We start from the raw sequence: 15,197 nt of genomic DNA, 5'->3' as shown, positions 1-15,197 counted from the left end.
CTTCCTTGGTCTCATTCCACTGCATTTTCTTCATATTTTCTCCCCCCCTTCCCTTGCATTTTCCCCTTAGCCTTTCCAAATTTTCACCTTTTTGCTCTATTTTTTCCTTTGGGCCTTGGCTGATCCAGAGTCACCCTCCACAGACACACCGCCACATTTCCCAATGATTTTCCAAAGTTTCGAGTGTCTCTTAAAAAGAAGAAAGTCTCCTTTATTTTCAGACGTTACTCCGATTTTGATTTTTTTTTGCAAAGCGCAGACATGGGCGGTGGCGAGGCTTAGCTTGCTCTCTCTCTCTCACGCCTCACTGCCGCGGGCGGCCTTGCCGTTCCTAACACTATTTTTCCTGCTTATTCGGATGTTTCTTTCCACTCCCCGAGACAGCGGGGACGGTGGTGCGGGATCCCCGGGTCGCACCGGGGAGGTGCGGGATGGGCGCTTGCCGGGCGAGGCGCTCCCGCGTGGCGCCGCCAGGGGGCAGCAGCGCCGAAGGGCAGGCGCCGTTCCCCCGCGCCGTTGCCGAGGGATCGCCGGGCCCGGCCCCGCCGCGCACCTACCAGCGGCCAGGGGGGACCTCACTGGGCGGAAAGGGTCTGCTGCCGTTCGCTGCCTCCCCGTCCGCTCACCTCCTGTCCTTCCGCTCCGGGAGAGTGCGCCGCTCTACCTCTGTAGGTTGGTTTCTTCGACCTTTCTTTTAGTAACAATGCAAATGATGATTATTAATAATCTTATTCATAATGGTAATAACACCAGATATACTGTGATATACCATTTGGAGGTTGGTTGTTTGGGGAGAGGTTATTGTATCTCCCCCCCCCCCCCTCCGCACCAGACGGGTAAGGTGCAGGCAGCACCTCAGGACAGCTTGAAAATCAGGCAGAAAGAATTACTTCGTGACGAAAGCACGATATTAACCCATCCGGAGGGGGTGGGGGCGGAGAAATATGTTTTTTGTAGTGGTTTTCCCTAATGTTTCAGTTTTTACTTGGTGAAGTTCGCTGGCAGTGGCAGGGTGGACATGGAGTCCCGGTGACAGCTAGGAAGCAGGTGGGGTCTCCATCATCCCGCACGAGAGTCTGCTCTGGATGGTGCTGCATCCTGGCAAACCACAGCAAAGAGAGTTTCCCCTGCTCTGAGAGGTGTGTCCCTGCGTTCTGCGCTCCTGCCCTGCTTTGGACAATCTGTCCCTGAGGTAAAGGTTGATTTTCTGGAAGTAGGAGCAAAGAAGCAACGTGCAGCTTGTGTCTGGAGGGAAGCTGTCCTCTCAGGACGAGAATGTTTCCTCATCCACCAGGGACTGTGCCTGGAAACTCTTCCTCAAAGCCACTTTATGTCTGGTGACCAAAGTCCTTCCTTCTCACTGGCATCTACCCTTAACACACAGACGCAGAGGCTTGCGTGCTGCGGGTTACGGGGGTGTCTGCCGACACATAGGGACACCCAATCCGTGTGGAGGGTGTGACACCTGCATGAGGGTGTTAAGTTTGCTCCTACACACAGTTGAATCCCCAACTGCTGGTGGATCCCAGATCACAGGTCCACGATCACTGTGGGCTGAACTACTTAAGATAATTTTCAATCCCTCGGTCTTAGGTAGTTGATAATTGGTCATTTAGGCATTAAAAAAAAAAAAAAGCTGGAGAGGGAAGAAAATTCATCCTGTTGTTTCTACAGTTCTTTGGGAAAAACATCCCCTTTTATCATGTCTGGAAAACATACATGCACGCCAAGAAAGGAAAGGAAGGAAAGGAAAGGAAAGGAAAGGAAAGGAAAGGAAGGAAAGGAAAGGAAAGGAAAGGAAAGGAAAGGAAAGGAAAGGAAAGGAAAGGAAAGGAAAGGAAAGGAAAGGAAAGGAAAGGAAAGGAAAGGAAAGGAAAGGAAAGGAAAGGAAAGGAAAGGAAAGGAAAGGAAAGGAAAGGAAAGGAAAGGAAAGGAAAGGAAAGAAAGGAAAGGAAAGGAAAGGAAAGGAAAGGAAAGGAAAGGAAAGGAAAGGAAAGGAAAGGAAAGGAAAGGAAAGGAAAGGAAAGGAAAGGAAAGGAAAGGAAAGGAAAGGAAAGAAAGGAAAGGAAAGGAAAGGAAAGGAAAGGAAAGGAAAGGAAAGGAAAGGAAAGGAAAGGAAAGGAAAGGAAAGGAAAGGAAAGGAAAGGAAAGGAAAGGAAAGGAAAGGAAAGGAAAGGAAAGGAAAGGAAAGGAGAAAAGAGAAAAGAGAAAAGAGAAGAGGAAAAGAGAAAAGAGAAAAGAAAAGAGAAGGAAAAAGAAAGAGAAAAGAAAAAAGAAAGAGTAACTGAGGCAATTCACATAGCTTTTCGTTTTTCTCTAATGGGAGTAATGATCCCAGCTGAAATGAGTCAGTGGAGCTCAGGGAAAAATTGCCTTATTCTTCACATAGTTGTTTGGGATGAGCCTATTCATACCTTCCCAGCATGGAGACTCCCACCACATTTTTGAGGTTGGGCAGGTTCACTTCTCCTTCCCCACCCACACAGAAACCAGGAAGCTTTCACTGTGTCCCTCCCGACGGGGGCGTCCCGCGTCCCAGTGCACACGCCGGACTTCTCGCTCGTAGAATCACAGAATCTTAGAATCAGGATCATTGGATGGGCACTGCAGTGGGAGCAGGATCTTATCCTGTTTTGAACACTTCAAGTAAAACATGCCAAGCCAAAGTATGTTCAGAACTTCTCATTTTATTAATAAAGCACATTTTTATAAAAACATTCTGCTCAGAGTTTGAAAAAAAAAAAAAGGATGCTATTTTCAAAGAACACAGAAAACTTTCTATCCTCATTTTGAGACCTTGTTCCATTCTCCACCAGAAAAAGTGTCCCCTCCCCATAACAGAAGTTTTGACTGAGTAGCAGTTGCAGGACTGGAGTCTACTTTGAGCTGTTCAAATAACTAAAGAAAAATATTACATTTAATACTTATGATGCATTTGAAGCAACTATGTCTGGGGCAGAGGAGCACAAGTGTGTCCTGTTTAAAGTCAAAGTCTCTTCAGGAAGTACTACAGACTGAGCATCCTGATTTTGGCTCTCGTTGCCCGCCCGGACAGTTTTCAGAATGTCCTATTCTTATGGTTAGAAATCCAGGTGTGTTATTCTCAATGAGAATTTTGAGGAGAGAAAACCTTTAGAAGAAAGACAGAAATAGAACTAAGCATTTCCCTTGACCAGAATCATTAAGAAGGATTTTAAGTGCTTCATCTCCTATTGTATGGTTTCAGGCTCTTAACAATACTTTTTAATCTGATAATTATGTTCCGTATAGCTGCATGGCTGGAACACTAATAAATTTGGAAATAAACTAGTTTAACTTCAGCAGATTTCCTGCCCCTTTAAAATTTCTTGAAAAAGCTGAAAACCTTGCCTTTACCTGCCATATATTTACAAATGAGTTAACAAGAGATAAATTTGAGAGCTACGTATTAAAACAAGCAGCCAAACACTCTTGTAACTTAAACAACTGGGACAAAGTCTTACTCATTAAAAATCCGGTGCACCCATTTCAATGAGTTTAAAACCAATTTGATGATTTCCTATCTAACAATCTGCTTTTTATCCCTCCTGAATTCTTAAAAGTTCAATAGCAGCTCATGCCTGGGGCTGACCTGCCCAGAAAGAACTTAAGTGATTTCTGAAGTCAAAAGCAATTTTCATTAATCCCTGCCCCACCAAAAAAACCCCAAAAAAAACCCCCACAACGCCAACCCAAACAACTGCTGAAGAAGAAAACCTGGGCTTGAGTGTTTCCAAACACATGGAGAGAGACAAAAAAAATGGTCCATACAAGAAAGTAAGTACATGTAATTAACAGCAATAATGATAAACTGGGTAAGGGAAAAAAAACCCCAAAACCTCCAACCACACAAATTCAGGAGTTTCCCTCTTTTTCATCAGCTTCGGGTAGTGGAACATTAAAACAAGGATAATGACAACTCTTCTCATTTTGAAATTAAGTCAGCTCTAATATGTTTTAGGTTTTGTTTTGAAAAAAAGAAAATGTTTCTGCTTTCGTTGGAAAGAATAGCGTCATTCAAGAATTTTATTGAGGTACTTTAAGTAATATGAACTCTAACGTGGTCTGGCTTAGCTATTTTTGCTATAATAATGACTTTATATAAAACCATTAACGGTAGGAACTAAAGACAATTTGCGAACATTTTATATGATACTTGAAATACTTTTTTTCTGTTTATGCCATATTTGTTTTCATATTAGTAGAATCTGAGTTTTAATATATTGTAATTCTTATTAGTTTAATTCGGTATCATTAACACAACTTCTCATTACATTATTTGGGTTTTGAGGTATAGTATATATAAGGTATAAATATAAACATGTTGACAAGTATCACTGTTGGCCTATTTTTACTCTGTGTAACAAAACTTGCAAAACTGCACAGAAGCCGCAGTCTGGCTGATGCATTCTGCTCCAAATAGCTGTATGGCAAATAATATGTCTCATCATTGGCATTATAGAGGAGAGAAGGCTTGGAATTATGTCATCCTGGCATGCAAATCGCGCACAAATCGTGATGGATGTCTCAGTCACAACCGTAGGGAGGTACACTCCCGGTTGTGACTGAGATGCCAACAATTGTCGGTAAAGCTTTGGGACAATATGGCCAGATAAAGGTCCGGCCAAGGAATTGCAAGGGCTATCGGTATATCTGCAGCAGAGAAAGTTTCGAGGGGGTCCGGATCCAGATACTCCGCCCCCAGACTCTCCGACGCCGCTGCGGCAGAGAGGGGCAGCTGCCCTCATTGGCTCCCTGTGCCCGAGTGCCGGGCACCGCCGGCTCTGCAGCAATGTTCTTCAGGGGGCCGCTGCCCTCCTGGGCCGCCAGCAGAGCCCACCTTCCCGAAGAAGACTCTTCCCCATGGCCTCTGTCTCCTCTAGCCCCGCCGCCCGCCTCCGCTTGCAGAGACCTCTTAAATTTACCATCAGCCTCAGTAGGAATAGTACTGTTAATAACGACAGCTGGGGGCGGCGCGGGGGGCGATGCGTGGCACCGGGAGGGCCATACCCACCCCAGCCGCCCTCGTACCCAAGCCCCGGCAGCCTCGGCGTGGGACGCGAGCAGCCCCCGACACACCTCTCCCTCTCTTGTCCCAGTCTCGAGTATCCCTGAGGCCCACAGGCTAAGCTCTGACTCCTCACCATGCCTGGAGAGAATTCGCAAGGAAAGCCCCCTAGAAAGACATTTCTCCGCTGCTGATGGTTGTCTGTTTTGGGGGGGAACGGGGGAGGTAAGTGAGTGGGAAATACCGGGGCAAAGGGGAGGAGTGAGGTACGCAGCAGTCCGGCGTGGGCCAGCCTTCGTGGCCCTCCTCTCTCTAAAAGCAACCTGCTCCTCCTTCCTCGAGTGGCTTCTTCTTTTCTTCCCGCCCATCCGAGAGGGCCTGAAGAAGCCTCTCCTGACGTCTCTGCGAATGACGGTGCTCGGCGGGCGGCTGCGGAACGGAGACCGCGCGGTCAGTACCGGAATGGGGAGCCCCCGGTGAGGGATGTGGGGGGAGCTCGGAGCGGTCCGGCCGTGCCGTGTCACCCCGAGGCGGGAAAAGTGTGTCCGGGGTTGAGGGCAAGGCGGGGAAACCCTCCTGTTCCCCGTCCCCTCTCACATCTTCATGTCTCTGCCTTCCGAAATAACGCGCGGCGGGGAGAAGTCGGGGCCGAACGGAAAGAGAGGGGCGATCCAGGAAGGCATCCCTTCGGGACGGAGGGGTTCCCTGCGCCTTTTTTCCTTAACATCCTCCTGCCCCCTAATTTCTTGCCGTCAGTGACAAAGCTTATTCACGTGAGGGGAAGCTATTGGATTTCAAACCTGATCAGCTGATGTGGGCCCATGGGCCCACAGGCCTCGTTAAACACGCTCGGGTGTCCGTGGCGTATCTGCACCCTGAGTATCGCACCGCACAGGCATGGGGAGTTAGAGAGCAGAGACAGGCCGTCTCTGCTCTCCCGAGTGCCCCTCGGGATTAAATCAAAATCAGTGGTGTTGGAACGAGGTAGTGGGCTCATTCCAGTGATTTTTCGGGGTGTGTCGGTCTGTACCGGAAAAGGATGGGGCACAGCCTGCGCCAGGGGACAAGGTACAGGTTTGTGTACAGGTCTGTCTTCTCCCACTCAGCGTCCTCGTGGGGGTTAAAAAGGGGATCTGATGTCTCTAAGGGTCAGAGGGAGGTGTGGTGACAGCCCCGCGTCCCGCTTTAAAACACTTCTCCCGCCAGACCTTCACAGGTCCCACAACGTGACAACGGGACAGCAGTCTGGCATCACCCTAGCTCTGTTTCTCGAGTCCCCTGTTGCTACTGAAAAGATGGAGAAGAAAACGGGAGAGGAAGTGGGCTATCACGGCAAGGGGCTCTGCGTCTCTGTCCTGGTCGATGTCCCGGGTGTGGGATGGGCTGCCCGATAAGGTCTCCTCTCGATGCTCGGTTCGGGGGATGCGCTGGGAGAGCTCCGAAACGTTTTGTCAACAGGCGTATAAGCATCCAAACTGCGATGTTTTCATGAGGATGCTGATGTCCTGGCTAGGGGGACTGGTGCTCCGGCAGCGTTGGAATCGGTGCCTGCAGCTCTGTCCGTCTGTTCGTCCATTCGTCTGCAAGGCGTGGCACCAGCGTGGAGACGCGGTGACGCCGGTAAGGACGGTGATATGTTGCAGAGGGCAAAAATGAGTGAGAACCGTCGTTTTGGTGTCAAAACAATCATCGCAATTTGAGGTGTTACCAGAATAGAGGAGCAACACCCTTCTCAGAAGGACAAACGGATAAAGGCCACCTCCACTCTTTCCTCGAACCTCTGCAGCCCGTCAGTTTTGTCGTTGCTTTTAATCTTTATTTTCCCACCGCCCGGAGTGAAGGAGGCGTTCAGATAATCTACTCGATCCTTTGGCTGAGATGCCTATGCTAAGAAAAATAACTCGAAATTGCTATGCTATTGACGGAAGGAGAAATTTACACTCGGGTTTTACTATGTGGTAGATGTAGCCGAATTTTGTGTATTTCCTTCCGTGTGCGTTGCTTGTACCCATAGGCATATGCAGCACGGCAGCTAAAACACGTCGAGGGAAGACATGTGTCGCGTGATTTTGCAACAGCATTTAGCAGCTACGCTGCTTTTAAATTTAAATATTTTATGGACATAAGCCCAAAGCCCCCACTGGAAAAAAAAAAGAAAAGAAAATTAAAAAAAAAAAAGAAAGAAAAAACCACACCAAACAGCTAAAAAGAAGCACCAACACCCACACAACACATCATGTTCTTATAATTTTTCTGAAATAATTTCCTGGAGGTGCAGAAGAAACGTTCTATGAGAGACAGACAGGTTACTCTTCTGTTTGTTCACAGCCTGTTGAGATATGAGAATACCACAAATTCCTAAGAGGAGATGTAAAAGAGTCAATCATAGAAACACATCGTCTTGGAGAAAGTTCCACTAATGAACTACCAAAACCGAAAAGAAACAGAAAAAAAAAAAAAAGAAGAAGAAGAAGAAGAAGACGCGATTAATCCAATCAACCACGACCTCTAACTTGCCAGGAGTACATCGTTTTCCTGACAGCCTACTGCGTTTAGTGCTCTTCCCCGCCGTTCCCTCGCTGAAGAATTGCATTTCTGTAACATCAAACCTTTCGTTTTCATTACTTTTAAAAAAGTAGAAGGGAGAATCGAGGGAAGATAAAAGCCTACTACGATAAGCTAACAAGAACTTCCGAGAAAGAGATCTTTCCACGCAACACCGGTACAAATTCAATAAAGAGCGGAGGGGCATTCTGCAGGGACGAATACTAAAATATTGTTGTTCCCTGAGATATTGCAGCTCCCGCCCCCTGCGTTTCATAAGCCCAACTTCTCTTCAAACGGGCACCCACAGACGGACGCCGTATTTTGATCGCCGTAAACAACATGCGAAGCGCGGTGTAGGGAGGGGAAGGAGGTGATAATTACCACACCCCATCCCCTCTGGGGACGAGGAGTAGAGACGGGGCGGAGGGCCGAAATGCCTGTCACCCGAGGGATGCTCTATCTGCGGAGCACGCTTCTTCCCGCTAGGTATATCTCAATAGTTCGCGTTTTTTACTGCCACTTTAACTTTTTTTAATTACTATTTTTAACATTTTTCTGGAGCAGAGTCCGTACGCGGCGGCCAGGGGTGTCAGTGGGACAGCACTGGAAGGGCGCGTCCTGTACAGTATCGGTGGGGTATCAGCAGGACAGCGGGCTATCAGACAGACGGACGGCAGGACCCGCTTTCGGCGCGAGCGCTACGCACGGACGGGCACCGGGAGGGGGCGCTGCTCCCCCGCCGCCGGGGGGATGCGGGGCCGACACGGGACGGGTCCACGGAGGAGCCCCGCCTCCTCCCCGCCTTTTCTCCCTGAGACCGATCCCACAGAGGAGCCCCGCCTCCGTCCCGCCTTTTCTCCCCGCTCAGAAGTGGAGTCCGGCCTGCCCAGGCATTGTACACTAGGCGGGGAGGGAGAGGTAAATGTGAACTTCGTACCTGCAGACTGAATTTAAAATCAAATCAAAATATAACAAGGTCTGAAACAGGAAAAAAAAAAAAAGGCAACCCATAAAAACAGCAAAAAAAAAAAAAATCTAATTCACTCCCCTGCTAGGGACCACATTCATAGGAAACAGAGAGATAGCAGTGCATTCCAAACCTTGTCTTTTCGGTCAGTTATTTTACACCTAGATATAAACTGAATACTAAAATAAAAGAACAGAAACGACATCGAGGAAATTTGGTTCATTCCTCTTCAGCCCGTGCCACAAGCCAGAATCATGCCTTGCACAGAGTCGGCTTCTCTGGCCAGTCATCCCGGGCTAGCATTCTGCATGCTCGCCAAAACCCACCTAACAAAGCGTTTGGTATACTTCAGCCTCTGAAGACCTTAACATTCAGCGATCACATGAATTCTGGATAAAAGAAACACAACTTCCATCCCCTCTTCTTCTTCTCTTGATTTCTGCCTTTGTATTTCTAATAAGGAGACATGTTCTGAACCACAAAAAAATGATCATTGACTTTTTATTATTATTTCTAGAGGAGGTACACAGTGAGGGTGTATACTCACTGGAAGCTTGTGTGTAAAAAAATAGATTTTCGTGTTTGTGTGTATGCACAGATAAAACTCTAAATTCTGGAGTTTTTTGTCTTACAGGAAAAAAAATTGTCATGCCAAATTTTAATTATTTCACCAAATATTATCTGTTTGACGTTCTGCATTTTTTCATTTCAATATTTCAGTCCTGCAGGGGAAATGAAAAAAGCAAGAACAAAACAAAAAGTAGAGAGAAAATAAAGAGAAAATGAAAAAATACTTTTACTATACCCACTGTACTTGCACCTTCACTTTTCTAAAAATAAAGTTTATATGTAGAACAATATGCAGCTCGGATTATTTACATATAGTATAAGACAGGGATGAAGAGAAGTGGGAGAAAATTTTAGTGTACGATGCTGAATACTTGGTTTAGAGAAGGATGGGTATTAAAAGCATTGGTGGGGAGGAAAAAAAGGGATGATGGGGGAAATGAATGAGAATATGGAGAAAAGGATTTATTTCAGGCATTTATTATTTACAACCCAGCAATCTGTCTCATGCAGCGGCCACCCCAAATCCGAGCATTATTAGCTCTGTTATATATTCATTTGTTCATCTATCCTTGGACGGGAATCCAAGAAATCGCCAACTTCGGTGGCATTCTAGCCACCTTGGAAGATCCGTGCAGATGCGCAGTGGAACATAAGCGCCACTGGTTTTAGCGGTAAATTCGATATTAGGCCGGTATTGGGCAATGTGTATGCGGGGCAGCTGAGAAGGGGCAGGGGCTATATTTATTGTTCGTACTCCACACTCCATGTTTAAGTGTCAAGTGTCGGGATCTGAGGGGACACGTAGCTCCTCCCATTGTGCCCGTGGCCCCGGCAGAGGCGCAGGCAGGGCCAGGAAGGGGCGCGCTGCCCCCCCTCCAGCCCTGGGATTGATACAAAAGACACCGCTGTGATTCGCGGCGCCGCCGTGCAGAAAAGCGGCGCAAGGAGGGCAGGGGGCGAGGGAAGCTGCGAGGGGACCCCCGGGACCCCGGCGGGGCTGATCGGGGGCGGGGGCTGCCCCCGTGCCGTCAGGGTTGCGGGGTGAGCCACCACGGGGCACGATGCGGGATGCGCTACAGGGACGGAGAGACAGACAGACCCACGCTCGCTTTTGCCTGCCTCCCCGCGCACGCCAATGCGGGTCCTCAAGGGAGCGGCAGCTCCACCTGCGCTCACGTGTGCTCATTAAAGGAGATGGGAGTCCCAGCCGTCCGCGGACCGGGAATCTCCGGCACCCGCTATTCGTAAAAATGTGTAGAAATGGTGCTTTCTTAATGGATTGCTGCTATATGTGGTAAGCTAATCTGATGGATGACCGTGTCGATTTCCATTTTGGGAGAGTATTATTTTTTCACACGTTTTACGTGTAGGCACATGACTGTTTTTTACTGGGTGACGTGAGCGTAGGAGTAAAACTGGAGCGAGGAGTACCGCTGGGAATAACGTTAGAAAGGGCAAAGAATTAAAAGATATTTGTGATGAAACGGGCACAGAGTAAGAGACACTCCAATCTTTATGATAAAAAATACATGCGTAGCAGTCTTTGGGGAGGGATAACTTTTGCCCGCTATGTCCAGTCAGGCAAGTCATTCATAACCTACGCATGCACTTGAGCTTTCAAAAAAGAAAAAAATACTATGAATGGACTTTATTTTTTTTTTTAAGTTGAATGACGTTGTTCGTTTAAAAACAACATTCCTGGACTATAAAAACAGAGCAATCTTCTGGTTTTACTCTTTAAACTACTCTTCTTTCTTTTGATTACACATTAAGGTAAACTGAAATGTGCTGCCTGTGGTTGTCATATAATTCAAGGCCTATGGATTTTCGCATAAAGCAGGTGTAAGGCTACAAGCAGTATTTTTTTAAAAAAATCTAAATGCTCTTTCTATGAAAAATTAGGTGCTGGATTCAAACATGCACATGTTAGAAACCGTATGTCACACATTTAATAATGCGGCACCTAAGAAAATAATTACAAAATGTCTTCCTCAGAGAAAGCTCTCTGTACCTGGCTCTGCATATTTTAAGGAAGAATTTTGAAATAAACTATTTCTGAAATAAAGGCAGATACAAGTGCACTTAGAGGCTGCAAAACTGCAATGAAATTTTTTAAATCCATTTAAATTGCCCCCATTACACCCCTTATCTATATTGCCTTATACCTTAAAATGGGACGGAAAAGGAGGGGTGTGTTGGTGATTTCTAAAAGCTGCTTTTCTTAATATGAAGTTACTCAGATAATCAACTTCCCGTCTCCAGCTAGCGTTGTGATAACTGACCAGGGTAGTAAGACCCTCGAGCCTTTTTAATGTTCAATAAACATCTTATGCGCTTTGATTTATAAAACTAACATTGTTCATAATCAGTAATCTGATACAGAACAGAAGCGTGGAGGAAACTGGATATAAAGACACACTGCAGTCTCACCAAAGCACGGGGAAATAGGAGGGAATGGGGGAAAGGAGAAGGATATTTGAAGAAATAGAAAAGGAGGAGCAAAGGACAAGTGGTAGGCTGCAATTTTCAGTAAATTAAAAATAATGCAAATATACCTTACATAAGCATCAGTATTAAAAGTAACAAACGCTGGAGTAAACGGAAGCAGAAAAAGGAAAAGAGAACAGCACAACAGTGGATTCCGGCTCACACACCGCGGCCGTCCGCTCCCATATGGACTCTTCCACTCGCGGCCGCCCGGCCCCGATCGCTCGTTTCGGGGATGTTTGTTTTGTTGATAATGATGATGATATTTGGAAGAAAAGGGGAGGCCCCACTAATTCCCGCTAATTAGGATCTTTGCGAATAGGGACGATCGCTCCCAGGATCCGCGGTCTCTTCTCCGAACAGGGGAATTTGTATATTCTTTTCTTCTTTTTATTTTTTTTCTTGCCCTACTTTCGTTAATGGATGTAAGTGTAGACGGATGTGCAGAATGCCTTCAGCTGACGTCAGTAGACACGACCTCTCCGCTAAGCCTTGAACGTGAAGAGGGGATGGGGGGACTCGGGGCGAGGGCGCAGCCGCGGAGATGCTCCCCGCTCTTCCGCGGGTGCGCAGGCTCCCGCCCGCACTCTACTCCGTGAAATAAGCTCTAGCAGCAGGAGCAGTGCTGCCCAGCCCAACGCTTGGCCCCAAAAGAGAGCCGACCTCGCCTCAGTGCTGCCGAGTCCGTCTAGCCTTTTCTATATTTTTTCTTTCAATTTATATATATATATACATACATATAGATATATAGATATATACATATATCAGTAATTGTAGTAGTAGTGGTATTTGGACGTTATTTGCTGCTTCTTTTCTGCAGGAAACGAGCGGAAAATAGACACTTCCAAGCAACTTTAAAAGATAAAAAGAAAATTCCCCCCTCCTTACCCAAAGCGCTGCATGACAGAGGAGCGTTGAGCCGGTGAGGGGGCAGCATTCATCCGGGCGCTGCTCTGCAGTGCATCGCAGGTTCTGGGCGCGGAGAGAGGGAAGGTACGCTGGCGGCCGGAGGGGTGGCGCGGCCCTCATCTCGGGTCGCAGCCGCTGCCGTCTGATCTGCAAGTGCAAGGCGCTCTCACCGCTTTGCAGCAATGCTGTCTCACTCCGCCGGGAGGAGATGCCGTGTATGCGGGGATTCGGTGAACTACAGATACCGTACTGGCGGGGCGTAGATTAGAGCATTCTGTCCTCCTCTTTCCCTTCGCCTTTTGGAGACTGCGGTGTGTCATGATGTTTGGGAGAACTTCTCGGGGAACTTCAGACGGCGAGGCGGCAGGGTGAGATGTAGCCGGTGGCTTAGAAACGAGTGATGTTCTCTGTTAGGACCAAAGTTTCTCTCCTTTTCTACTGAATTATTTACACTTTTTCAGCCTTCTATGAGCTGTTCCAGAGCATCTCTATGGACCTCGGCACAACCGTTCCTAGGGCTGCACACCGCGTACTCATGCACTGCATCTCCCTTCAGTATCCTAACTAAACTTAAATGCCTTCTCCAAGAAGCGGAAACGTGAGTGTGTTTCTGACCGGGGGACCGCTGTCCGCTCTTACTTTTTTTTTTTCGTGCAGTCGGGCACTCGTGCTGGATTCCCTCGGTTCGCTCGGGGCTGGCGTTTGGATCCTCACAGAGCTCTCTTTGTCCGCCAGGTCTCCGAAGGCTGTGCCGGCAGGGAATGCCCGCCTGCCCGGGGCTGCTGCGGGGCTCTCCCCGTGGAAACATTCCGTAGAAATCTGCAGCTGAGAACGGCAGAGCGCCTTCCCTCTCCCTGGAGCCAAGCGCCGGGGGGAACATAGGCTTGTTATCATATCTATAAATATTTATATGGATGGATGAATACATATGCATACACAAGCATACACACACATGTGTCTGTGTAAGGGCATCTGTAGGGTGTACATATGTGTATGTATATATTTAGTAATTTTTGAGCGTCGCTCCTCCCACCGCCAACCTCCACAGCAGCCCCCTCGCCTCCGAGGGACGCCCGCCGTGTGTACCCGACCCAGAGTGAGGGGCCAGCACGACATCGGCCCCCCTCAGTCACACCCCACACGCCCCCAGACAGGGGCAAGAGCAGGGATGAGCCGTCCTGCCGTCCCCTCACCCTGCATACCTCTCTCTATCCCTCTATTCCTCCTCCATCTCTCCTTCCACCCCTCCCTCACAGCACACCTCCCGTTCCGGCGCTAACTCAAACTTCTTCCCGTCGGCCCCCGCACCCTAAAAGCTAGGTGGGGCTTTTACTGGTGTTTTCATGCTGTTCTCAAACCCGGAGAGACAGATGAGAGGGGGCAGAAGGAAACGGCAGTGCTTTAGGACATCCTCCTCCCAGTGACAAGAGGTCACGCTACAAGTTCGCCTTAAAACAAGAATGGGAAGAGTGTTTTCTGTTAACACCATTATTTTTCCTGTTTGATTTTTGGGGTTTTTGTTGTTTTGGTGGGTTTTTTTGTTTTTTTTTTTTTTTTTTTTGGTGGTGGTTGTTGGTTGTTGTTGTTTTGCCTGCTGTTGACCAGCTGCTTGGTTTTGACAAAAGTTGCACAAAATATCAGTGCCTCCCAGAAACAAGACTCAGATGAAACTGTTCTTCAGAAGTGAACTGGAGGAAAACACCTTAGGAAGCTCGACCATTTGCTTCTTTTTTTTTTTTTTTTTTAATGTTTCCAAAGAAATGCAAGCTTCCTTCTTCTCTAGGGAAAAAGTACTCATTGCTTTTCTCTGCACTAGACATTTCTAATTTGTTCTGTCTGTCAGAACGGGACTATGAGAGGTTTTGGTGCAAATTCATTATCTCTGACAATGCATAACGTATAGTACGAACTGAAAAAGACCGTGGCAATGGATGAAGAACAATAGAGCTTCAGTTCATCAGCAACAAAAGCGTTGGGGAAATTGGTTGAATTTCAGAGCACGTCCTCCTCAGCAGAGAGGCTGGACTAGACCTTGGCCAAACCCCCAAAATCTTGCAGAACCTCACATACAACAGTTCACTTTCTACTCCAGGGTGTGGGCAAAAGTGTGGAAAAAGAAAAAAACAATGGCAAAACCAAGCCAACTTTCTCCATTTCTCCCCCGTTTTCATGGATGGAAGATTTTAAACTATTTTAGAGTCGTTGGAGCAAGAACAACACCATGGATTTAAGGGATACTTTTAAATAGAGATGGAGAGGGGAAACACTTGAATTTCTGGAGACCTGAAAGAGCTTTTTCTGCTCCTAGGGGCCTTGGCTGTGAGAATCTTTGTTTGCCACCAGAGGCTCAGCTCACCACCCTACATGTGGGGTAAAAATCACTCCCTGATAAAGGCGAAGATATGTAAGTACTGCAGTGTTTATGTATGTGTGTGTGTGTCCTGAATTCCCTGCAAAATTTGGGTGCTGAACCCCTGACAGATGCAGATTTCCCGGGTAGCCGGAGCGGGTCGCTCAGCTGCCTTCTCTCACTCTCGGCAAGGGACTTTTCATTAACAAGGCAGGGGTTATGACTAGACACAGTGGCTTACACCGGTGAGCCGATTTTGTATCTGTTGCTAAACCTGTTGGTCGTCGGGCTGTATTTAATTGCGGGAAATGTTAATTATCTAGCAGACTGCCAGCGGATGC

The 15,197-nt window shown here is 47.5% G+C and overlaps 1 protein-coding gene across 11 annotated transcripts in view; it reads left to right on the top strand.

Annotated features, from left to right (window-relative positions):
* The first annotated feature begins 284 nt into the window (after positions 1 to 284).
* Positions 285 to 15,197, top strand: part of LOC102073150 (uncharacterized) — a 110,852-nt gene continuing 95,939 nt past the window's right edge. For 3 of the 11 annotated variants that reach the window (XM_074532543.1, XM_074532547.1, XM_074532546.1), the window contains exons 1-4: positions 2,268 to 5,476; positions 8,138 to 10,404; positions 12,418 to 12,590; positions 14,815 to 14,910. In XM_074532543.1, coding sequence (XP_074388644.1) covers positions 4,589 to 5,476; positions 8,138 to 8,521 — 1,272 coding nt within the window. In that variant the 5' untranslated portion in view covers positions 2,268 to 4,588 and the 3' untranslated portion in view covers positions 8,522 to 10,404; positions 12,418 to 12,590; positions 14,815 to 14,910. The other 8 variants (XM_074532545.1, XM_074532544.1, XM_074532542.1 and 5 more) reach the window with 8 other exon arrangements.

Source organism: Zonotrichia albicollis, chromosome Z, assembly GCF_047830755.1.
Source record: "Zonotrichia albicollis isolate bZonAlb1 chromosome Z, bZonAlb1.hap1, whole genome shotgun sequence".
Lineage (NCBI taxonomy): Eukaryota > Metazoa > Chordata > Aves > Passeriformes > Passerellidae > Zonotrichia > Zonotrichia albicollis.
The sequence above is the reverse complement of the archived record's forward strand: the minus strand, read 5'-3'. Positions and strand labels throughout refer to the sequence as shown.